Source organism: Coenobita brevimanus, chromosome 104 (genome assembly GCF_032717465.1).
Source record: "Coenobita brevimanus isolate Jiangsu-jjx chromosome 104, ASM3271746v2, whole genome shotgun sequence".
Lineage (NCBI taxonomy): Eukaryota > Metazoa > Arthropoda > Malacostraca > Decapoda > Coenobitidae > Coenobita > Coenobita brevimanus.
The window spans coordinates 45,191,217-45,216,670 of NC_137057.1; the positions used below are offsets into that span (position 1 = coordinate 45,191,217).

Below are 25,454 nucleotides of genomic sequence, written 5' to 3' on the forward strand. Positions count from 1 at the left end.
GGAGGAAGTTCAGGGAGCTGTTGCCTCTCTTGACATTGAGAGGAAGGGAATCTGTATGCAGCATGTGTTGGGAGTGTACTGCTGTATGGTAGCGAGATCTGGGCAGTAATGGAAGACCATATTCGTAGGCTCAAACGTCTGGAAATGACAACAATGAGATGGATGTGTACTGTAGTGTGTCTTTGAATGCGAGGCCTGGAAGAGCTAGGTTTTTGACTGAAGAGTTAAGAGGAAGGATGGGATCGGAGTGTACTGGTGCTGACATGATGAAGGGCATATTTAAATGGTTTGGGCATGTGGAGAGGATGGAGAATGAAAATTGGGTGTGGAAAGTGAGAAGTGAGAATGTTGGGGGTAGGACTGCGAAAGGCAGAACGAAAAGACCTGGGAAAAGCCCTTAAGAGTGTGATGTGAGGAATAAAGGACTGAATATGGAAGCTGCCAGAGATCAAGCAGCATGGACAGCTGCCCTTAGGTGACTAAGGTTGTTGAATACATGTTGGAGCCTTGATAAATGATACAATATGATTGCTTGTGCATAAGCTTCTTCTAAATGGACTGCATATTCTGTATAAAGTATTTCTTATAGTGTGCAGCAGATTCTCAGGTACAGGTAGATGTAATTTAGGACTGTTCTTATGCTTGTGATAACACGTTGTGAGATGTGACATGATATACAGAAGGCATAATGTGGCAAGTTTTCAGTTTCACGATGTATGCTGAATTGCATGATACTGTGCATGAGGTTTATACAGCAACAGTTGTCCTGAAGTGCATAGGCTATGCGTAAGTGTGCTGTGTGTATGAAGCGACCTCTGGTATAATGTGGGTTACTGTGTTGTGGTTAAGAAGGAAGCTCTGGTAAAATGTTGGTATCAAGTCCTCGCTATGTCGGGATCGCGAGCCAAAAATCTACCTCTCTCTCTCTCTGTAGCCAGATGCCATAATCCCCCAAGAGGTGGCCAAATAACAGATCTCCATGTAGCCCTGTTTGCTGCCACTTGGCTGTTCTCCCTCCAACTCACACTCAACGCTCAACTCCATCTCATCCCTGATCTCCCTCTCCCTCTCCACTTCACTTGCATTTACTTTTCGTGTCAGTCTCTCATTCTCTATCCTCTCCATGTGGCTAAACCATCTTGGAGCATTTCTTTTAACGCTTACAAAAATATGGCAAAGTTTTCCAAATAATAGGTACTGTAAATTGGGGTAAACTGGCAAATCAGCTTCATACACAGAAGTGGGGCTTTAACAATTTTTGAGTCTGTCAACACAATATAAAAAAAAGTATGTAAAAAAAAAAAGCGAGAGAACTTAGTGTACAAGTGTTTGTAAAGAATTTGTGATACATAGAAAATAAATGAAATCAAAAAAACCATGGTTGAGCAGAGTCTTGGATACACACTTTCCTTCTTCCCCAATATCCATACACAAATGTAAATAAGGGGTGCCATCATGTATCATATTCTCATTGGTTATGAGAATCACTAACACCTCTTCCTTACCATTTTATATCTGCACCTGATAAAAAATGTTGTTATATTCACATAGTATATTATAGTCTATGCAAATATACAAATGAACTCAATAACATACAAAAGAATAATGTGTAATAAGCACTAACAATTCAAGACAAGCAGCAAGAAAACTTCCTAATCTCATGAGAATACAACCTTGCGCTGTATTGTCATCTACTTCTCACCAATAAAATGGGGTGAATGGAATCCAAAAAAAGGAAAATGAATACAGTAAACAAGAGAACACAGTCTTTATATACCATAAAATTTAATCCATGGAATAATGTGGCTTGTACAAGGTTGGCTTAGTTGATTCACAAGGTATCACAAGAGGAAAGTTACACAAAGCCAAGTTGTTTGAGACCCTTCCCTCACAGCCTCTCTTGGTTCACCTTCTCTTTTCACCTCAGACTTCAGCCAGCTGGTGTAGGTAGGCTGCAAGGAGTTTAGTCTGTAACAAAAGAGGGAAGAATTAGATCCAACAACAGACATTCCTTCTGTGACTCACATTTCCACAGCATGGTTCACATTGCAAACAGCTGTTGACCAGTTAAAGCCAGCAGAACACAATGTTTGCATGATGCCAGTAGAACACACGTAAATCATGAAGCTGGTCCCCGAATGGCCAAATATGACAATGTGCCTTTCCACCCCACAGCAAATGGCAAGTGACTGCACACGAGTTCCATTGCATACCTCCTCCTCCTCCCTGAAATTTCCTCCCTGACACCAAGCCCATCTACAACACAGTTTAACCCTTAGCCGCTGAGGGACGGTTATATCCGACGCAAAATTGGGGGGCCTGGGACGACAGGTGTCGTATATAACTGCAAGTGTTTTCACACCACAATTTGAAGTGGTTGCCACTTGATCTTGTCACCAATGGGTAGGGATAGACTCCCACCACCCAAGGAAAGCATACCTCAGTTGTCTCTGTGACTTTGCCAGGTGCACGATGATGTTTTCTTAAACCTCTTGTCTGATTCCGTTCCCGCTTCATGTGGACCTCTTCCCTCATCAACCCCTGCCAAGCCTCTTTCCAAGGATACTAAGAAAGGGCTCAGTGATATTGCCATAGGGTGTGCCTTGGATACAACTGTGTCTGGTTTATCTAGTAATGGAGAATTTATCATGCTGAGAGAGAAGCCAAAGTTGGGGCACATGCACGAACACCAGGTACATCCTGCCTTGCGCACCAAAATTTACTTAGCTGCTTCTCGTCCTTACTCATCAACGCGACCAACTACAAACTGGGGATGCTTTTATTCGCAAGAAGAAGAGTTATATGGTTTGTAATCTGTTTCCCTAACTGTTATACTTTCCAAGATATTAAGGTTTGAAAACGAGCAGCTTTGGGAAAATTTGCCACACTGAAGGGACGATGGTGGTATAAATAGCCCAGCATCTAGGGGGTTAAGTACAATAAATGTGTTTATACATGTGTTTACCACTGTGTTGCTCGGTTTTCACATGAATGCTTGGTACTTTTAAGGCCATGTTGTGGAAGGTTTGGGGAGGCTTACGGAGGTCATTACAAATGACACTAAATGACACTAGAGGAAGTTGCATCAAAACTTTTTTCTCCACAACATCTGTTGTTTACATACTTCTCATACATTGTGCTGACCAAAATAACACATTACATATACTGCTCAAGAATATAAAATGAAAGATTATGTACACTATGGCACCAGGTTTTGCACCTAACAGACACCATGATAAGTGCCGCCAAAGTTGGAGCACTGACTTTATGGGAAATAAGCTAATAGATACTGGGCCTGTAAGAAAACTCACCCCCTTAGTATATTTCCTACTTTAAATATGTCCAAAAATTAATTGAAATGTTGCTATTAACACATTAATCATAAAGTAACATCAGCAGTAAAACATAAAACATCATAAAATACACTTACATACTGTATGTATTAGAAATATTACTTACATATGTAACAAACACACTCCCTCCATTCAAACATAACACTCAGCACAAAGATCAGGGTGAAAGTCTTAATGGACTCGATGCTAGAGGGGTATGCAAGGTTTTGGGTAGGGCTAGTGGGCCCCACCGCTGCCTCCAACACCATCTCTATCACCACCACTCCTTTCTTGTTGTGCCCATTTCCACTATCATCCAGTCCACCTCCAGCTCCACTTCAAGCACAAGATGACATATTTCCGTCAATTACTAATCAAGGATGCAAGAGTGTAACACTCAACTTGCGGACGCACTGAACACGTGCGAGAAACAGGCCGAAACTGAGTGTTGGCACTGGCATCACTGTGGAAAGAATCCAAAACTTGTGCTGCTGGAGGGGGCGACAGTTGTTTTTTAGTCATGAATGTGCAATCACAGGAATAACTGATGGCTACCGCGCCAAAGAGCAGTTTCACCAATCTGGATGCTGCAAAACCTGGTACCTAACTATATCTATTTATATACAGTATATACTGTGTATAATGTTCAAGGGAATTAGAGAAGATACTAACCATCTATTATGCATACTGCCCAAGGACTACCTATATATTCCTTAAGATTATTAAATCAAAGATGATCCTTTCACTGATCCACCTGGTGAACAAGCCTACGCCTTTTCTATCCTTAATGACCTAGATCAGCTTGTACAGCACCCCACTGGTATCCCTGACCGCCTTGGAGCGAGCTCCAACATACTTTTTCCTTACAACTAGTCCTTCTGCTTACACTGTTAATCTTTTCTCTCCGTTGGGCTCCTCCGATCACAACCTTATCACCTTAACCTGTCCTATCGCTCTGGTATGGCCTGTGGACCCTCCAAAGAAACATCATCTGTGGCATTTTGGAGCTGCGGATTGGGAGGCCCTCTGGTACTACTTCTTTGATTTTCCCTGGAATGATTATTGCTTCCATGGCTGGGAGCCATCTGAGTGTGCTTTGTGCATTACGGAGGTTATTCTCTCGGGCATGGAAGCATACATTCCTTTCTCATATCCTTTGACCAACGCATGAAAGCCTTGGTTTAATCACGCTTGTTCTAATGCTGTCCGCAACAAGGAGAGGGCCTATAAAAGGTACCAGAGCCAACCCACCCCTGAATCACATCTTTTTTATGTTTCTGCCCGGAATCGTGCTAAGTCTGTTCTTCGCTCTAAAAATAATTTCATCAGTACTAAATGCTCTCAACTCTCCAACTCAAATTCTTCCCACTCCTTCTGGCATCTTGCCAAAAACCTTTCTAATAACTTTACCTCATCATCCTTCCCTCCTCTCTTCTACTCTGATGGTTCTGTAGCTATTTCTTCTACTGATAAAGCAGATCTCTTCGCTCAGACTTTCTCCTCCAATTCCACCTTAAACGATTCCGGTGCTGTTCCTCCCTCACTTCCCCCCTCTGATTTCCTCATGGCTGACATTAAAATTTCTTCAGCTGATGTATTTTCTGCCATCACAGGCCTCAGTACTAATGAGGCATATGGGCCTGATGGAGTCCCTCCTGTTGTTCTCAAGAACTGTGCTTCTGCGCTTACACCCTGCCTAGGCAAACTCTTTCGCCTTTGTCTATCAACTTGTACCTTTCCTTCTTGCTAGAAGTTTGCTCTCATTCAGCCAGTCCCAAAGAAGGGTGACCATTCCCAATCTTCTAACTATCGTCCAATTGCTTTAACATCCTGTCTCAAAAGTTTTCGAGTCAATTCTTAATAGAAAAATTTTAAAGCATCTTTCCTATCACAACCTTCTTTCTGATCATCAGTATGGATTCTGTCAGGGACGCTTCACTGGCGATCTTCTCACCTACCTTTCAGACTCCTGGTCATCCTCCTTTCGGGACTTTGGCAAAAGCTTTGCCATTGCACTTGACATCTCTAAGGCTTTCAATCAAGTCTGGCATAAATCTTTAATTTCCAAAACTGCCCTCTTATGTTTCTATCCTTCTATCTGTGCCTTCATCTCTAGCTTCCTTTCTGGTCGTTCTATAGGTGCTGTTATAGATGGCCATCGTTCTTCTCCTCAATCTATCAACAGTGGTGCTCTTCAGGGCTCTGTCCTATGACCAACTCTCTTCCTTTTAATCATCAATGACCTTCTAAGCTGTACATCTAACTCTATCCACTCATACGCTGATGACTCCACCCTTCACCATTCCATTTGGTTCCCGCAAAGTCTATCTCACCATTCACTTCAACAAACAAGGGATGAGGCTATAGCACACCTAATGTCTGACTTGGCTCGTATCTCTGACTGGGGTAAAAAATAATCTGGTTGTTTTTAATGCATCAAAAACTCAGTTTTTACACCTATCAGCCCAACAAAATCTTCCACAGGTATACACACTAACATTTAATAATATTCAGCTTAATCCTGCATCATCCTTGAACTTGCTCGGGGTTTCATTTACTCGGGACTTATCTTGGAAAGATCATATTACATCTCTTGTAAAATCTGCTTCCAAGAGATTAGGTGTACTAAGCCGACTCCGCTCTTTCTTTACCCCTGCACAATTGTTGACTCTATACAGGGGTTTCATCTGCCCCTGTGTGGAGTACAACTCTCATGTGTGGGGAGGCTCCCCACATACAGTTCTTCTCAATAGGGTGGAGTCAAAGGCTTTTCGTCTCATTAACTCTCCTCCTCTTACTGACTCCCTTCAACCTCTGTCTCTTCGCCGCACTGTTGCATCTTTATCTCTTTTCTATCGCTACTTTAATGGTCACTGCTCCTCTGAACTGTCTGCTTGCATTCCTCCACCTCTACGACGGGCGCGTAGCACCCGTCTGGCAGCAAACTCTCATCCCTTTTCTGTCCAACTCTCTAATGCAAGAGTTAACCGTTACTCCCATTCTTTCATTTATGCAACAGGTCAGCTCTGGAACTGTCTCCCTCTGTCTGTATTTCCTCCTGCCTATGATCTCCAGTCTTTCAAACGTAGTGTGTCCAGGCATCTCAAAATGATCGGATCTTGAATTTGGCTCTCTGTTGTATTTTGTTTTTCTCTTGGACGGAACTGTCACTGCGGGCTCATGGCCTTTGGTTCCTTCTTCCTCACATTAAAAAAAAAAAAAAAAAAAAAAAAAAAAAAAAAACTCACGCCCTCAATGTAGTTGCGGATGTCGATCTTCTCATTCTGAGAGTGTGCCCCGTCATCACAGGCACCCATTGGCAGCAACATCACGTTCTTCCCTGTCACCTCCTGTAACATAACACCAAATATAAGTTCTTGTAGTATGTTTCCTTTTTACATCCTTTTTTGCAACTAAATCACAGAAAAAATTATAATAATCATAATAATGAATGAAGTCACAGAGACAATTACTTGATAACCTAAATCATGGGGAAAGGAAAAATATGATATTTAGGGTGGCAGGTCAGGTGAAGAGGGATAATCGGAATATTATAGGTGAGCAGAGTGTGAAGAATGATGAAGGAAGGGTAGTGGTTAACAGTGAGGATATTAAAGATGCATGGAGAGAGCATTATAACTGGTTGTTGAATGAGGAGTTTGACTGGGACAGGGAAGGTTTGGAGCCAGCAGATCCAGTGTCTGGCCCTTGGCCTTTGATTGATACTGCTACTGTGAGTGAGGCAATAGGCAGGATGAGGGTGATGAAGGCAGCAGGTGTGTCTGGGTTGACTGCCGAAATGTAGAAGGCCTCAGGCGATATAGGGGTGAGGTTAGTCACTGACCCGATAAACAGGATTATTTATGAGTGTGTTGTCCCAGATGATTGGCTGAAGAGTGTAATTGTAAATGTGTATAAAGGGAAGGGTGATGCCCTGGAAAGAAGAAATTATAGAGGTATAAATCTTTTAGATCAGATAATGAAGGTAATGGAGAGAGTTTTAGAAGGTATGATTAGAGAAAGAGTGAATACTGATGAGATGCAGTTTGGGTTTATGCCAGGTAGGGGGACCACTGATGCCATATTCATTGTTCGACAGCTTCAGGAAAAATATATTGGTAGGAGAAGGGATCTTCATTTTGTTTTTGTTGATTTGGAAAAGGCCTTTGACAGAGTCCCTAGAGAGGTGGTGAAGTGGGCAATGAGAAAGCTTGGCTTGGAGGAGTGGCTGGTTAGGGTGGTTATGGCCATGTATGTGGGTGCTCACACCCAGGTGAGAGTGAATGGAGATTTGAGTGATGAGTTTTCCGTGAATGTTGGTGTGCATCAGGGGTAAGTCTTGAGTCTCATGTTGTCTATCATGGTACTTGAAGCCCTTTCACGTGACTTTAGAAATGGACTCCCGTGGGAGTTGTTGTATGCTGATGATTTGGTGTTGATTGCAGAGAACGAAAGGGAGGCGGAGGAAAGGTTTAGGAAGTGGAGAGATGGTATGGGGCAAAAGGGTTTAAGGGTAAATGCAGATAAAACAAAAGTGATGATATCTAGGGCTGGTGGCGGTACTGTCAAAGATGAGGGAGAGTGGCCATGTGCAGTCTGCCACAAGGGCGTGGGAAGTAATTCCATCTTGTGCGGTGTGTGTGATAAATGGGTGCATAAGAGATGTAGTGGTATCAGAGGTAGACTGCGAGATAATGCTGATTTTATGTGTACGGCGTGTCGGGGTGAGCAAGTGGAGATTGTCAGACGTGAAAGGATTGAACTTGCTGGTGAATCTCTTGAGTGTGTGGAAGACTTTTGTTATTTGGGAGACATGTTGTGTGCTGGAGGAGGGGCTGGAGTTAGCTCTGTGGCTAGGGTGAGAAGTGGTTGGAAGAAGTTCAGGGAGCTCTTGCCTCTCCTGACATTGAGAGGGCTCTCCCTACGTGCTAAGGGGTCTTTGTATGCAGCATGTGTTAGGAGTGTAATGCTGTATGGTAGTGAGACCTGGGCAGTGAAGGAGGAAGATATTCGCCAGCTCAGACGTACAGAAATGACAATGATTAGGTGGATGTGCAGTGCGTCCCTGCGTCCAAGGCCTGGAGGGGCTGGGTTTACAATGGAAGAGTTGAGAGGTAGGATGGGACTGGAGTGTATTGGTGTTGTGATGACGAGTGGTAGATTGAGATGGTTTGGATATGTGGAGAGGATGGGGGATGATAATTGGGTGAGGAAGGTGAGAAGTGTTAATATTGGGGGTGGGGTTATGAGGGGTAGACCGAGAAAGACATGTGACGAGGTCATTAAGTGTGACCTTAGGGTTAAGGGACTGAACAGGGAGGCTGCAATGGATCGTGCAGCGTGGAGAGCCGCCATTAGGTGACCAAGGCCGACACATGCAAGCATGTTGGAGCCTTTAAAAACGAAAACGAACGAAAATGAAGTCACAGAATACACTGTGAGGTTGGATAGTGGGGTGCAATGTTGAGGCCTCGGAGGTTGTTTTGATTGTGTTTGCACCAGGCAACATTCTTTGGGGTAGAAGTCCCCAGCAATCGAGTCAGGTGTCTATGTTATGGGGAGAAGCTGAGCTTCTTTATTGTGCTGGTACTGTGTGGGAAGTGTCATGGGGAATGTAAATGTTAAAAACGTTGATTTCTTGTTTGTCTTAAGATCTGACAAAGAGTGACTACATTTATGTTGTGTAATTCTGGAAAAGCGATTGTGTTTTTTGTGTTGTGCCTTTGTAGTGGCCCCTGCAGACCTGTCTTGTTCAGATAATTGTTGCTCCTACGTGGCTGATATCACCTCGCCACAGTGAGGCATCTCTCCACCCAGTAAACTGGGACATCACAGCAGGCACATGTCACCCCATTATTTGGCTATATGGTTACCATACACCATTGCAAATGGTTTCCTAAGTTAATAGAAACCATTTGGCTTGTCACTCAGTGTAGCACCACCTGAAGTGGAAAGAAAAGTAATAAATAGGGACAGGAAGGATGGGTGAAGTAGGATGAGAAGAGGACAGACACAGGAAAAGAATAAGACATGAAGAAAGAAGTTGGCAGCACTACATCATGTGAGTTGATGATTGGCATCCCCACCTACAGTACCACCATGGACTGATGGGCGAACGTATGTAATGAGGCCTCCTCTGTGGCCCTCAGCTCTGTCTGAGCATACGTGTGATTAGTGTTTAATTTGCAGGTCTGTTATGTATACCTTTTAAGTCAGTTTTACTTCTTGTAGAAGTGCTCTGTGTGTCATGGTCATTAAGGAAATGTTCCATTTGTGATGTTTTTTTGCAGGTGGCTGTCGAAACTTAGCCCATCACATCTGGGAGTTGTTTTCACCACCCAAACCACCAGCAGGTGTTTTTCTTAAAAATCACCATTAATTAAACCATAATTTCTCAGCTAAATCTACAATATAAAATTATAGTATAATATACTATTATAATATGATGCAATAATCATAATAATAATAATACAATAACAATACTGTAATACTACAAAACACTAGATCATGTATACATGCCACCCAGATGTCCCCAGGTCATCATGTATACATGCCACCCGGACGGGAGGGATTAGTTGTAGTATACTTATGTATGTTCAAGGCAGTATGCATCCAGTTTGTGTTGTAGGTGTAATGCTTAAGTGCAGGGACTGAGTTGTGATGTCTGGCTGAGTGAGTGGGAGAGTTACTGAAGGGGGTGGGGGAGTTGTGTGGTGTGACAGGAGGAGAGTTTGTGGATTTGTTGCACCTGTCATACACCCATGTGCTGTGGCATTTGCAAGTGTAGTGCAAATGATGTGGATCCTTTCTCTGCAAGAAGTTCAATGAACAGATCCACATGTATATCTTGGACTTGTACTGTATAGGCGGCAAACCATGCATATACTGTATATTGTGTTTGGGGCCCAAGATTACCCTTGATGTATAGGGCTACTATGAGAAGCTGACAGATGACTACCAGAGAGTCATTTTCCTCACTATAAAAATGGCATAGAAAGTGGCTGATCCCACGCAATATGGGAATAGGAAGTCTCATGAAATTTACTTTAATAACTACAGAAGACACCTTTCAGACTGCACTCATGTTTCGGTTTGAAGTCTCGAAACCAAGGCAAAAAACAAGTTATTAAAACAAAGACATTACTAACTCTGGGATGAGGGTTACTCTGGCTGGAAGCTGAAAGTTATATACACAACAATGTCCACTGATAGCTTCAAAGCAATTTTTTTTATACAACAATTTAACAGACAATACAGGCAGCTTCTTTATGTGAAAAGCTTGGGTATTATATTCTCATTACTACCAAATACTTTAATAACTCATTAAAGCATCTACCTGTTATATATATGGTATAGTGGCTGTTGATCTTCACTGATCCCTTACAAGGCTGGACAACAATTAACTGAACCCCCAACTTGATTTTTAAGCTGAATAAAATTATTCAGTAATAGACAGGAAAAGAAAAAGAAGTATATCTTTGGGCTGGAAGGCTGACTAGGGAGTTTTTAACCAATGCAACCCAGGAACCTCCCCAAACCTGAATAAATTCATCATACATTAATCTGAATAAAATGAAATGTAAATAATCATGCAGAAATCAAGTATATACTGTACTGTACTGAATCTAACTATGGCTGCTGCTAGATGCCTGTGTTCAGATGATGAAAGCCTCCATCCTCTTAAAAAGAAAAATAATAAATATAAGCATAGGGAATGCCACCATAATACAACTGAATAGAACAGCATAGGACATGACACTTACTCAACAGTGGTGTGTGTGTCTGTGTGAGAGGCATGGTGGTGGTGGTAGTGGTGGTGGTGGAAGTGAGAAGGTTCCATTTAAAGACTTTATTTACACCTTACCTGGAATGTGATCGTGATGGGTATGGAGCCACCCTCCCTGGTCAAATCAGGCTCTACCCCGTATACTAACCCAGTGGCGCGCTTCCCAGCCAAGAAGTTCTCACTGTTGGTATCCACTAACCAGGCTGGTGAACTGCCTTCCAGCTCTATCACCTGTAATAATCCACCAACTGATGCACTTACCCAGATTTCTGTGACTATCACCACCCTTTGCTTCAGACCATCACAAAACTCAATTCTGGAGCATTATCTTCTGCCCTCACAGTAATGCAACCCCCTCCCACAACACACTTGCCCATTTCCTGTATCTCACTCTCACAACACAAACAATCCTTCAACAAACCTCAGAAAAAGCTCCCTTGCAGCATCCAGCAAAAGCAACCTGTATTCTGAAGTCCACCGCAATCAGGTCCAACTGAACCCACTACCACAGGAACAGTAACTGATACCCACTGGCTTAAACATGACAAACCTGTTTAAACCAATGCACTATGGTCCATATGCTTGTCAGCTCAGACAGCTTTCTAGCACTTCCTCATTACCAGTTAATTCCTGCATATGGCAGACTTGATATTCTTGTTTCATTTACACAGCCTGTGTCAAGCCTTAAATGTTAAAAATTACACGACATTTAAATATGTAAAATACGTAACATAGGGCGAAGTGCTAGAAAGCCTCCTAAGCCCATGAGAAAATTGCAAGAAGCCTTTACCCAATGCAGTGGGTCAAGAGCCTATATGTGACACACCAAGCACTTACACGAAGGTCCCACACGGTTATGCTGTGTAGTTCATTCATCACCTTTACCTGATGGAAAGTAGCCTTATCCAATCATCTCCATTTATTAAACTGTTGATCTGTATCCAACTGCCAACATTTATCCAATCGTTTCCTTATCCAAACGTTGGCCTCTGTCCAGTTGTCCATCTTCATCCAATCATTTGACTTTCATGATGCAGCCTCGTCCTTAACCTGACCCTTTATCTCAACTGCTGGAGAAGGCATCATCTGCCATGAACCAATCCGTAAGTGGTCACACTTTTACCTTTACCTGCTGAGAGACAGTCTTATCCAGTCGCCCATCTTAATCCAAATGCTGCCGCTTTATCCAATGCAATAATTGGCATTTTCCTGATGAATACCCAGCAGTTTAGTTTACCTGCAGGACAAGTGTAACTGGGATGGATCCCCCCTCTCGTGTCATATCTGGGACAACCCCATACACCATCTTGGTTGCCCTTCGCCCGGCTTCATAGTTGACATGGTTGGGGTCAGACAGCCAACAGCGACCTCCGTGGTAGTATGATGCCTGGGGATCACATATGCGCATGGAAGTTATGTTTTGATTAACGTATTGGTCAGTTGGGGTGCACTGTGCAGGCGTGGGGGTGAGAAAATTACAGAGTGTGAGAGAAATGAGGAGTGGGAGTGAGAATTTGGGGGTGGAAGTGTAAGGAGTTCACCACACCCTACCCACGACATCCTCCCAACACAGTGCACCTCCACAGCTGTGGGTGAGCATAAGCCCACACCTGCATTGTAACTGCGATGGATATGGAGCAGCCGTCGCGCGTCATGTCTGCGTCCACCCCATACGTGAGGCGGATGGCTTTCCTCCCAGCCTGAATGTGGGGGTGGTTTGGGTCTGACAATGCATCATATGTCCTTCACTGACAACAGCAACTGATTTATATGATGGATGTAACAAACAGTGACAGTAAAACCCTCATACCGAATATATCAGACTGTAAGCAAATACCGTATATCCCAAAACTTCCAATTTACTGAAAGCTCACTAACACCAAACTAATCATCAGACTTTATCTGACACTGTACAGTATTCTCTCAATTCAACTGCAAAGTTTTTCACTAGTATGGGTAATTAGTTTAAACAGTTAGTACATGGGTGACTACTGTACAACTGACCTTGGGAGTTATTACACACATTATAGTCTTATTCCTCATCCTAGATTTCTTTGTCCAAACAGTATATTGTCAGTTGCCGCACTTGGTATTTTCCACACCACACAGAACATCACCTTTATCATGGCCAACCCTAATTCTGGCATTCCTTAAAGGGAAAGTATGGAGTAGTTTTTATGTATGTATATATGTATATATATGTATATATGTATATACATATATATATTATATATATATATATACATATATATATATATATATATATATATATATATATACATATCATCATCGTCAGCCGTTAGAAAGTCCACTGCAGGACTGGCTTATCCCGACCAAAGTGAGGACAATACAGCCTATGTATCTCTACCTAGTGGCTTAGGTTGTCTGGTAGAGATTGTATGTACAGTAGAGTGAGAAGTGCTTGTAAGTGTAATTGCAGTGTTGGAGTGGCTTTGGATGTGTGTGCTGTCTGTGAACCAAGTGTAATCGGCCCGCGCAAGCCGACTGGGTGCAAGCATACTTTATAGTATGTGACGCTGGTTGAACCACAGCACCCCTTACGTCCGCCAAAGCAGTGTGTGGCTGGAAGAACACTCCCAAAGTTTATTACCCTGGCAGGGCGCAAACCCTTGTTCTTCCATGTATGACAATGCACACTTTACCCCTGTACCACAGAAGCTCCATATATATATATATATATATATATATATATATATATATATATATATATATATATATATATAGATATATTAATATATATATATCTATATATATCTATATATATATATAGATATATATATATAGATATATATATATATATAGATATATATAGATATATATAGATATATATATATATATATATATATATATATATATATACCGTATTTTCGGGCATATAAGGCGCATCCCAATTTTGGCAGGCCTAACCTGGGAACAATAAAAAAATGCAGCTAACCCCAGACCCCCTAGCTGAATGTCTCACATTTTCGGCGCTCAGCCCATTTACATATCACTACATAACCATTCATGTGCTGGTTATAAAATTTTCATGTACAGGAATCATGAAAATTTAGACTGGCACCATTTGGTAAGCTTTCATGGTAGGCTAAGTTACAGTACTTACCTAACACTACTAAATATCACCACTGACCTCCATCATCACCAGTATTGGCCACTGTTAATAACTCTAACCTCTATCAACCAACAACACTAAAATTATCAATCATCACCATTAATATTATCAATCTCCACTGCTGACACTACCAACTACCACCCCTAATACAAAGCTATCATCACTGCTTAAGCAGTACGTGCCGTCATTTGTAAACAAACATGGTGGCGAAAGTGTTGGCGTCATCAGAACTTACGGTAACGAAAAAATACTGCTGAATATTTAGTTTATTAAGTCGTCATAGTGACTGAAATATGTTTGTTTAAATATCTATATTTTTTATTGCTATTTTTCCTAAAACTTTTGAGAATTACAATACATCTTTTATTATAATGAGCTGCAAGTAAAAACAATCAACACAGAACAATAAAGATCATATTTATAGTACAAATAGATATTTTATTTTTATTTTATTTTATGACTACAACAGATACCCACGGCATTTGTATATTGCACCAAAACTCACCAGCATTTTTTTTTTTTTTTGGGCAATACTGATGGCTGTCCTCTAATGCAAACAAACAACAGTGCACAGCTGCTGTCGACACAGGTTTGCTTAATATTTACTGAATAACTATATTTGTAATTTACAATTATAATTACACATGTATAACTATATTTGTAACTTATAATATTTAGTTGCTGATCATTCTAAAGAAATTTAGGAAACGTTTTTGTAAGGAGTGTTTGGAGTTCGTTTACAGTACCGGTAGGCCTACTGCAGCACTGAAATTACCACTTGCCAGTAGCCCAAACCTACCCAAAGCCTGACCTTGAGCATATAAGGCACAGGGTGATTTTCTGGGACATTTTTTTGGGGGGAAAAAAGGGGCACCTTTTATGCCTGAAAATAAGATATATATATATATATATATATATATATATACACACACACACACATGTATGTACATATGTGTGTATGTATTTATGTATGCATGTACGTATTTGTGTATGCATGTACGTATTTGTGTATGCATGCAAGTATGTACAGGTATATTATGTACACCCGAGGGAAGTTCTGCCTTATTCAGCTGCCTGCTGGTTTGAACCTTTATGCATGAGACAACCACTATAGTTGGTTTCAGTGAGTCTGACGCACTGATTTTGCCACCTAAGGACAGGTGGAACTGGTATTACTGCGCGACACTCTCAGGCTGTGATTGGTCAATTCCCATCGTGTTTGAACGTGCACCAAATTGACTTTGTATTCCTACCAAAACTCAATTATATGTAAGATACCAGATTATACAGATACAAATTAAAGCAATGATATCATTAATGATAAATATGTCTATCTCTCTATTGCCAGATGCCTAAATCCTGTAAGGGGTGGCCACAAACAAATTACCTCCATGTTGCCCTGTCCCCAGCCATTTCATTGCCCTGCTTCCAGCTCAAACCCCCCTCTCTCATATACCTCTCCACTCCATCCCTCCTTCTCATCCTTGGCCTCCCCCTCCCTCTCCCCCCCTCCACCTCACTTACGTACACTCTCCTCATCAGTCTCTCACTTTCCATCCTCTCCATACGGCCAAACCACCTCAGTGTGTTTCTCCTAATGCTTCCTATCACATCCACATCCACACCACAATGCTCCTTCACTCTGGCCAGATGTTCTTCCAGCAGGCATTCACAGTCTCCTTCAGGTCTGAAAGGGCTTCCTGAAGGATCATGAGGATATTTGCAATGGTCAAGTCCTGCCAATACTGCTGCAGAGTTAAATCCTCAGTGCTGTCCATCAACTCAAAAGTGTTGCAGGGACCTGCAGGTACAAATGGCTTTGAAGGCCTAGATTACACCCTGGTCCAGGGGCTGGATGAGGGAGGTGGTGCTGGGGGACAGAAATTCAATCTGGACATCCCCATCATCACACTGCAGACTGTCGAGGTGTCTACCTGCGTTGTCAAGAATGAGCAGGACCTTGAATTCCAGCCCCAGATCGTTCAGGTACTTCCAGACCTCGGGGATGAAACACAACATGAAACCAGTCCCCAGACAGTTTCTTAGTAATCCAGACCTTTTTGTTGGGCATCCACTACACTGGAAACATGTTCCTGCTCCTGTTGTGCATTGCCCAAGGATTTGGTGGTTTGATCACATGGCCAGCTACGTTGCAGCACATCAGGAAGGTGACATGGTCTTTTGCGGTCTTGAATCCTGGAGCTTGTGCTTCCTGCTGTGTGATGTAGGTCCTGGCAGGCCGGTAACCTCCCTCCTCTATCTTCTTCTTGAGCGCTGGCAGGTATACCTTGGCTGCCACATGGTTTGCGGATGCAGCCTCACCAGACAGCCAAACGTTCTTCAGTGAGTGCTGCCTCTTGAAGTGGTCAAACCATTCCTTGCTTGCCTGAAACTCTGGTACAGGTTGCAGGTCTTCAGAGGAGCTTCTAGGCTGCAATTCCTCCTGAGAAAAACGTGCATGAAAGCTCTGTGATTTCCCGTGGATGATGGATGTTAACCAGTGCCACATTTTTCCTGCGGCAGTCCTCCATCCACACACATAAGGCTGATTCCATGCGGACTAATCTCTTGTTATGCACAGCTGTTGCTACTTTTGCACTTACACTAGCAGCAACAGCATCATGAATGGCCTTCTCATTTTTCTTAATATAGCACACCATGCTCTCGTTCACTCAAAAGCTCTGCCCCACAACCCCTCACGCAGCATGTCACGCAACTCTGCTTTCTTCTTAAGTGACATCACAGACTTCTTTTGCTTGGGCTCACGAGCTGGTGCACCTTCAGCAGCACGCTTTGGACCCACATTTTCAGAGGGTTTGTGGACAGAGTAGCACTATTACAGTCGACAGCCATTGAACACATGCTGAACAAACGTGAATACTTAATCCTTGAGAGGAACTGAGGGATTGAGTGAGGCAGAGTATGCTTGGGTCTCCTCCGTGTTCGACCAATAGGACAGGGAGAAAGATCACGCATAGGCAGACGCTTTCCCAAGGAGCCAAGCATAAGCAAGCTCTCACTGCGAATAGGAGAACTGTACTACTGCATGATGCAATACCTAGAGTGAATGGCGGGAGATTTAAGTGGTGCAATACCGAATGCGTCTGCTGCCCTATGCTTAACAGCACAGGCCTATAGTAACAGTACAGTGCAATACATACAGTAAAACTGTATATGACAATTTCTCACTGAAAAAGAGCAAAAAATCACTCATGAACATCTAAGAACAACTGCTACTGTGAGACAAGGGCAGGGGATTTGTGCTGCTGATGCCCAGTGCTAACCAGCACATGCCTATACACAGGTAAATGCACAGTTTAACTGTACTGGACAGTATTTCTCACAGGCAACATGCAAAAAACTCACTTATGAACCACCAGGAACAGCTGGTGCTGTGGGAAAAACAGGAAATATCTTCCTGTGGATTTTCAAAATAATTTCCCAGAACCTCTGCAAAATGTGAACCCACGAGTAGCGATCCCACGAATGGCTGGGCTGACTGTATGTGAGGCCTCGGGAATATAACCCTCACATAAGCAGCAACACAACTGTAGCATGATATTTCAGTTTTTGCTTCATTTGGTTTATAACGAATCCAACAAGCTTGCAAGTGTCAGCCTTGGTCACATAATGATGGATCTCCATGCTGCTTGATCTCTGGCAACCTTCCAATTCAGTCCCTTATTCCAGAGGTGTCATTCTATGACCTCATCTTCGGTCTCTCTTTGTTTGCCTCTCACAACCCTACTCTTGACATTCACACCTCTCACCTTCCATGCCAAGATATCATCTTATATCCTCTCAACATGCCCAAGCATTCTCAATCTAATCTACCTTCCTCATTGGAATGCCAATACATTCAAGTTCCATCCTTCATCTCAACTTTTCAATTGCAATCCTGGCCCTGCCAGGCCTTGCATTCAAGGATGCACTGCATATCCATCTAATCATTGTCATGTCTGTAAGTTGAGTGGGCTTTTTTTCAAAGTTTGTTTTTTAATAAGTTCATAGATTGGGGGTTACATTATTGAGCTTCATCCTGCATATAACTATTTTATGGAATATGAAGCCCATAAGAATACAACCTTAAGAGAATACAACCTCAAGACCCATCAAGCTCCATCACTTTCAACAGTAATACAGACTCATACTCTGCAAAGGGTTACCATTTGATACCTTGTCTGATGAAATACCCACAATATGTTATATAGAACCATTTATACATTTTAACATAACTTAGAGAAAAAATATTATTTTAAAAACTGCATAATCCATGATGACTTGTCTGCAATATGAGTACAACCTGCATAATAATAATAATAATCGTCATCATCATCGTCATCGTCATCATCATCATCATCATCATAATCACCATCAGGACCTCCTTTCCCACCCAAGGGCAGGGTGAGGAGTAGCAAAGTCCAGAGAGCCCAAGTTTGCCCAATCCAATGGGCCATGCTTCCATTAACTCATCATTCAAGCCCCCAGAATCCTGGCTCTATCTGATACACCAAAAACATTCACCACATTCTGTAGATTCACGTAAACGTATCCGACAGAGTCAATCCAAATGTTGTCACATTAAAAAAGGGTGCCAAATCCCTGATCATGCACTTCTTCTCACAACATTCATCCAGCCAGCTCGATCTTGTCAGTCCCCTAGCCTCACTGACTTCCATACCTCTCCTCCTCACACACTCATTCATCATATCTCTCCACCTTCTCCTTGGCCTACCTTGCCTCCTCCCTGCTTCAGATTTGCTCAGATATACCTTTTTCACCACTCTATTGTTATCCATTCTTTCCACATGACCATACCATCTCAGTACACTCTCGTTGATTCTGGTGTCCACTGACTTCCTCACTCCACACCTTTCACGAATCACATTATTTCGAATCCTATCCACTCCCTGTGCTCCACATACATTCCTCAGGATTCCCATCTCCACTGTTCTCACTCTTTTCATTTTCAAGCCACACCATAGTCTCACATCCATATGTTAAAGTTGGCACTAACACTCCTTCATGTAAGCCTCGTGCAGCTGCAACACTCATGCCTCTGTTTCTTATCAAGGCCTTCATGGTACCAGCTACTTTCCTTCCTTGTGTTACTCTACTATCCACATCTTTTGTACAATTTCCTCTCACTTCTATCACTGTACTTAGGTACTTGAACTCTCTCACCAATACCAATCTGTCTCCATTCACTGTAACATCACACTGGGAGTCATCTCTCTCTCAGTAACAATCACTTTACTCTTTTCTACATTTACTCTCAAGGCATAACACTCAAGAACATTAGCAGAACTCTGCACTAGTCTACCAAGTTCTTGTGCAGTATTTGCCAGTAGCACGGCATCATCAGCATACAACAATTTTGAGATATTCCATCCATCACCATTCATTACCAACGTCATCCCTCTCTCCATTACTTGTGTTTTTACTTCTCTCATCATCCCATCCATATATATACTGAACAACCATGAGGACCTCACACAATCTTGTCACACGCCCACACTGATCGTGAAACATTCACTTATCGCATTTACCCTTACACGTTTCACTCTTGACGGCAACTAGTAGCCTACCATCTACATTGTACATGTGCAAAACCTTCCATAATCCACAAAAAATAAATAAATAAATAAATTTAAAAAAAAATAATAATAATAATAACGTGTAACTTCTTCAAATATGAAGTATTGATGGTATCCCAGCAGTAAATTTTAAGATTAATTAATTGCTGGTAATGTAGTAACTTGCAGAAGGTTAGGCAGTAAACAATCCTCACCAGAAGTACTGACATAACTGTATTGAATATTAAGGTCAAGCATTACACGTTTTAAACCTGATCATGGCATGATCAAAAATGACTTTTTTTTTTTTTTTTTTTTTTTTTTTTAATACAGAAGATGAACAAGGGATGGAAAAACCAATTATGTCTATCTATCTACATACCTAGGCTGCTTCCCCCAAGGAATTGGGGGTAGCCAAGACAGGATGACACACTCCCCATTTACTCATCCATTCAAACACATTCATTCGCATCTTAGCCCCAAACGGGAGAACGGACAGATCCTCACCGCACCACACCACACAAGGGTCAACTGCGCAATGCAATCAGTGACATCCGCAGCAGGGCCCGACAGCAGAGCTGGTTTACCCCTGCCACATCATAACAGACCCATCCCCTTCCCTGCACCTGACCTGACTAGCTGATTATGTGCAAGAAAAAAAAAAAAAATACACCTGACTATGGGTGTTCTCTCAAGTAATAATATGCTGTATATGACAACTTCATATTGATATGCCAAATAAGTTATGTAGTAAGTTATGCACAGATGATACTATTCTTCTGGAGTAAAATGTCTGCATTAAACATGAATTATTGTTACTAAGTACATTTACATGTTAAAACTATTAAAAGTTGATTTTTAAAAAATTCACATGAACAAATATTCATCCTGTATCAGAAGATTAAAATTTCTATCATATGAAATAAATGAAGTGTTACTGGGTACATCAAAATATATTAGTGTTAGATAATCACAACTACATCGTTCCACTAAATATGGAATGATTTCTGTGACTATACTTTTCATCCGCAATTTTGGGGGGATATTCTAAATATGACATTTTAAAAATTCACAGGAGGGAGAGAGAGAGAGAGAGAGAGGCTGGAAGAAACTATCACGGTCATCCCTCACCAAATGATTTCCAGAAGGATGAAAGGTGTCAGGGATTTAAATACACCACTGTAATTATTAACCTCTAGAACCTGGGTGGCACCACTTTTACTTAATTCTTTCAGTTACCAGGCAATTATAATCAGCTTAGGACACATTCTTCAAACTGGCGGGGTTAGATATAGCTATAGCTACACTCGACCCTCCATTTCCTGGACTAAAAAGGGGGAGACGAGTCCAGGAACCCCAAAAGTCCGGCCCCACATACCCTTCCCCGGACTTTTACCATCCGAATTCTCCAATATTGTCCGACAAATATTCCGATATTCTAGAGCATTCTCGAATGTAAGCTACCTCTTCCAACATAACTAACATACACAGTACATAAAATAATAACACTGACAAAATAACAATAATACTGTAATAACATTGACACAACAGCGACATTTTGCTAGCCACAACCCTAAGAATGGTTGGTTAGACAGTTGCTGATGAGAATGTGGAGGATATGACAGAACATCAGAAAGCTGGGGAAAAAGAGGAAAATGAACAAGGAGTGGAACACCACAAAGTAAGCCAATCATCGAATGTGATTTCGATCTTGGACCGATCAGCAATTTTAATTGGAAAATATTTTGGTCTTTATCACCATGTACGTTTGCACACCTAATTATCCGAAATCCAGTCAAGAATTTGTGCTTAATTTAATTATTAACAGAAAATCAGGATTCAGAGCAAAAATTTCTTAGTTAACAGAGGTGTTTTGCCTCTAGCCTAACAACTCACCTTGACAGATTTTTATGTTGTATAAATATCAAATTACAATGCAGATGCATTTTTCTGTACTCAAAATAAACATTTATGCAAAGTAGAAGTCTGTCAAGGCGTGCAGACGATCTGAAGGGGAAATATTTGCTAACACTGGCGCATTTTAGCCCTGACACCTAATATTTTAATTAAGTTATATTCAGTACAATTTTTTTTGTGGATTTCAGATAATTAGGTGTATATGAACCTCTGTGGGGAAAAAATTTAAAATATTTTCAATTAAAAGTGCCGATTCTGTATTTAGTCGCACCGAGTCAGATAAGCCAAGTGAGTCGGATTGGAGACCACTGACTTTGTCAGTAAGAAAATATTTTTAAACAATTACTTATGAGTTTTATTGTGTCCAAGCCTTGCTTAAATTTTACTATGTTAAGCAATAAATTACTTATAGTGGCATCTGAGAAAGGTAAGAGGCACGTGGGATATTGCCACGAGTTTGGAACTGGTGGGGTGAAGCAGGATGGTGGCCATGATACTTTTCATGTATGAAAATATCTACTCGTGTGTTACAAATGGCCTTTATTGAGTCTAAACCTTGCTAAAATTATACTGTGTTATGCTGCACACTGCTTACAGTTTTATATGAAAGAATACTGGCCGGACTTCTGTGAGAATCCCAGACTTGTACAGGCATTTGTCCGGCATTTGATAGATAATATTGTCTAGCCTCAGCCCGTGTCAGTGAAATCCGAAATCCGGGAATTCGGGGTACGGGAAATGGAGGGTTGAGTGTAGTAAACTCCTCTGTTACAAATGGCCTTTCCTAAGTTAAATACAACCACCTGGTAGCCGCAAAAAATAAACAAAAAGGAGCATCACTAAGCTTCTAAGGGTTTACACACTAGTGGTGGTTCCAGGGTCCAGACCCCCTTTCCTTTCATGTGTGGCAATATTTTCTTTGTCATACAGTAAGTTATAGAATTACTGAATGAAAACCAAAAACATGTCTCAAAATTTTACCGTATGACTCTGACCGTACTGATGAAACTCTGTACATGATGGTTGTATAATAAACTATAATAATGCATCTTTTTTCCTTATTATTGAATTTATGTGTATGACTACCACTGATGGGTAATACAACCTTTTGGATCCACTCCTGTGCTATATTTCTAAGTCAACAGTCATAGGTTGGTAAGTAGGCAAGAACTTATAATCTATTTCATCCCTCACCTTCATCTTGTTGGGACTGCCGCGTTTCTCCCACATCTTGTTCAGATGGTCAATGGTAACCTTGGTGACACTCTCTGGGGTTTGGTTGGGCACAATGCGGATGCTAAACTTGCCAGTCACCTTACGTGGGATGACAGTCTTGGCTCCGGTCTCACTGAAGGCGCCCTCGATACCATGCAGGGAGAGTGATGGGTTCCTCCACCGAGCCATCAGGGTGTTCATCTACACAATCACAAATTAGAGGTGTCGCTACTGTAAACTGTTATCTATATATCATCATCATCATCATTGTCATGTTCACTGGTTACCATCATAATTATTCTTATCATCCTCATTTTTATAATATTAGTAATCATCATCAATCATCATCATTTTCATCAGTCATCATCATCATACTCATTATTAACATCATCAAAAGCAACAGCAGCATAATTCTGATCAATCTGCCCAATTATACATGGAGTATGATTGGATCCTAAAACAACGGATATCATCATCATCATCATCCTGACTACCTTCTCCAGCTAAGGATAGAGAGAGGTAGGATATGAAACAAAAATCGACATCAACAAATTATCTTAGTTTTTTTTTTTTTTTTCTCCTAAACATGAAGGGAAGCTCAATCCAGAAACAATGCTCATCATCATCGTCACTATGCTGTCCTCATATTATTATCGTATCTCATCTAGGGACAGGGATCTGAAGGATCCAGACACAAGCATCATCATCCTGACCTTTAATTCCAGCCTATGGCAGGGCTGAGCTTGGATACAGAAACAAGGAATTTCATTACCTTTTTTTTCCTCCCACTCACCTCAGGATGATTTAAGGTTGAATCCAGATAGAATTATCATCATCAATCTGATCTTTTTTCCCACCTAATAATTCAATGGGGACTTACCAGCATAAAAGAATATCAATATATATGGCTAATAACAAAGGCTTGTCATATATACCTTTGAGAGAGGGCAGTGATACACAGGGATATGTACAGCAGACTGTCACCAAAGTCATCCCAATTTTTTGCCAAATAGTATCCTTCATAAATCCCCACCAGACCTTCAATCCACAGAACTGACCCTTCCCACAGAAAGTTCACCTACACAGACTACAGTGTGACCATCATCTTCCTCTTCTTCAATACCAAAACAAAACAGTATCATAATAGGTGGTCCCAGGTTTATCTGAAATGTAAAGCCAGCAGACTTCAAGGTGAAGCTGCCCTTTTCCCTTAGTTCACCACATCCCTTCACGGGACAGGAAATCAGATGTGGAAAGTTTATATAGCTAGGCAGCAGAGCTCCTGGCTAAAATGGTGCCACCACAGGATGTCTCTCTCCTGCACAAAATACTCTACTCAAAACAAGCCACTGCACCCTCACAGTAATGCAGCCACTCACTACAACGCTTATTCACTTCGTACATCTCATTAGTCAATCCTTCATTATAAACCTCAACGTAAGAATCTGGGAGCATCTGGCTGAAAAGACTGGCTTACAGCACTCCACTGGGTTCACCTCCAGGTGAGCCTCAGACTACAATAACATCAACAAGTTGTATTCATGTTAGATCAAGAGCCTTTCTAGTACCTCTTCCTTAGTGACACGTTTTTCATATTACAACTTATTAATCTCTTATACGTTGCTTGTATTCATGTTGACACAAATTCCATAAATAGCAAAACCATATATCAAAGCACCATACAAATGTAAACAGAACAAAAAGGAAGAGGTGTTAAGGACACTCCTTAGCTAATAAGACTATGGACTATGGGCTCGCTGCACAAACATCCTCCACCTCCTCTTCTCTACCTACCTTATCATTGTGATGCACCAGCCTGTCATGACCCAGATCCTTGCAATAATCCTCCACATCAAAGTCAATGTTCTGGTACAGCTTCTCTTCTTCTGGTGTCACAGGTGCCACCTGCTCCATCAGCCCTGCAAATTTAAACCCATTCAGACTGGGGACATCAATTATTATATTTCATGCTTGCCTCAGAGTGACACCTGTATGTTATGGTGCCAATATAACTGGATGGCTATGTTGCCCCGTAACACAAACATCATTCAAATCCATCCCAATACCCCCAAAATATGACTATGAACTGTAGGAGAGAGGAACCTCCACCTGCTGTTTATTGGACTTAGGTCCAGATGAGCCTGAGGCCACCACCATAAAAATAGCTATGAGGTTGAGTTTCAGTGCTGGCTGAGGAAAATTGCTCATATCATGTTGCTCAGGTTCAGGCATCTGGTCAACCTCACCTTATATGTCAGAAATGTGTATGTTAACCCTTAGGCCCTATGCTCTAGATGAAATGGGAAAATAAAGGAGTAGATGATGAAGGGATGGAATAAAAGGTTTAACTGTGGACTGACTGTTCAGTAAGGCCATATTACAGGTCAGGGATGTGTGCCAAAATATCAAAGGTAAATGGGGAGCACTGGGAAATTAGCTATACCAGTACTGTATATGTAAGTAGCAAGAAAACTTACAAGGGACTGTATCTTTAA

The 25,454-nt window shown here is 41.6% G+C and overlaps 1 protein-coding gene across 3 annotated transcripts in view; it reads right to left on the bottom strand.

Annotated features, from left to right (window-relative positions):
• Positions 1-332: 332 nt before the first annotated feature.
• Cndp2 (Cytosolic non-specific dipeptidase 2) overlaps positions 333-25,454 on the bottom strand; it is a 65,641-nt gene continuing 40,519 nt past the window's right edge. The window contains exons 7-11 of one of the 3 annotated variants that reach the window (XM_080285104.1): positions 24,754-24,878; positions 22,939-23,160; positions 11,197-11,349; positions 6,581-6,682; positions 333-1,968 (exon numbers count right to left, since the gene is read on the bottom strand). In XM_080285104.1, coding sequence (XP_080141230.1) covers positions 1,924-1,968; positions 6,581-6,682; positions 11,197-11,349; positions 22,939-23,160; positions 24,754-24,878 — 647 coding nt within the window. In that variant the 3' untranslated portion in view covers positions 333-1,923. Of the gene's footprint in view, positions 1,969-6,580; positions 6,683-11,196; positions 11,350-12,355; positions 12,506-22,938; positions 23,161-24,753; positions 24,879-25,454 lie in introns of all 3 variants that reach the window. The other 2 variants (XM_080285105.1, XM_080285106.1) reach the window with 2 other exon arrangements.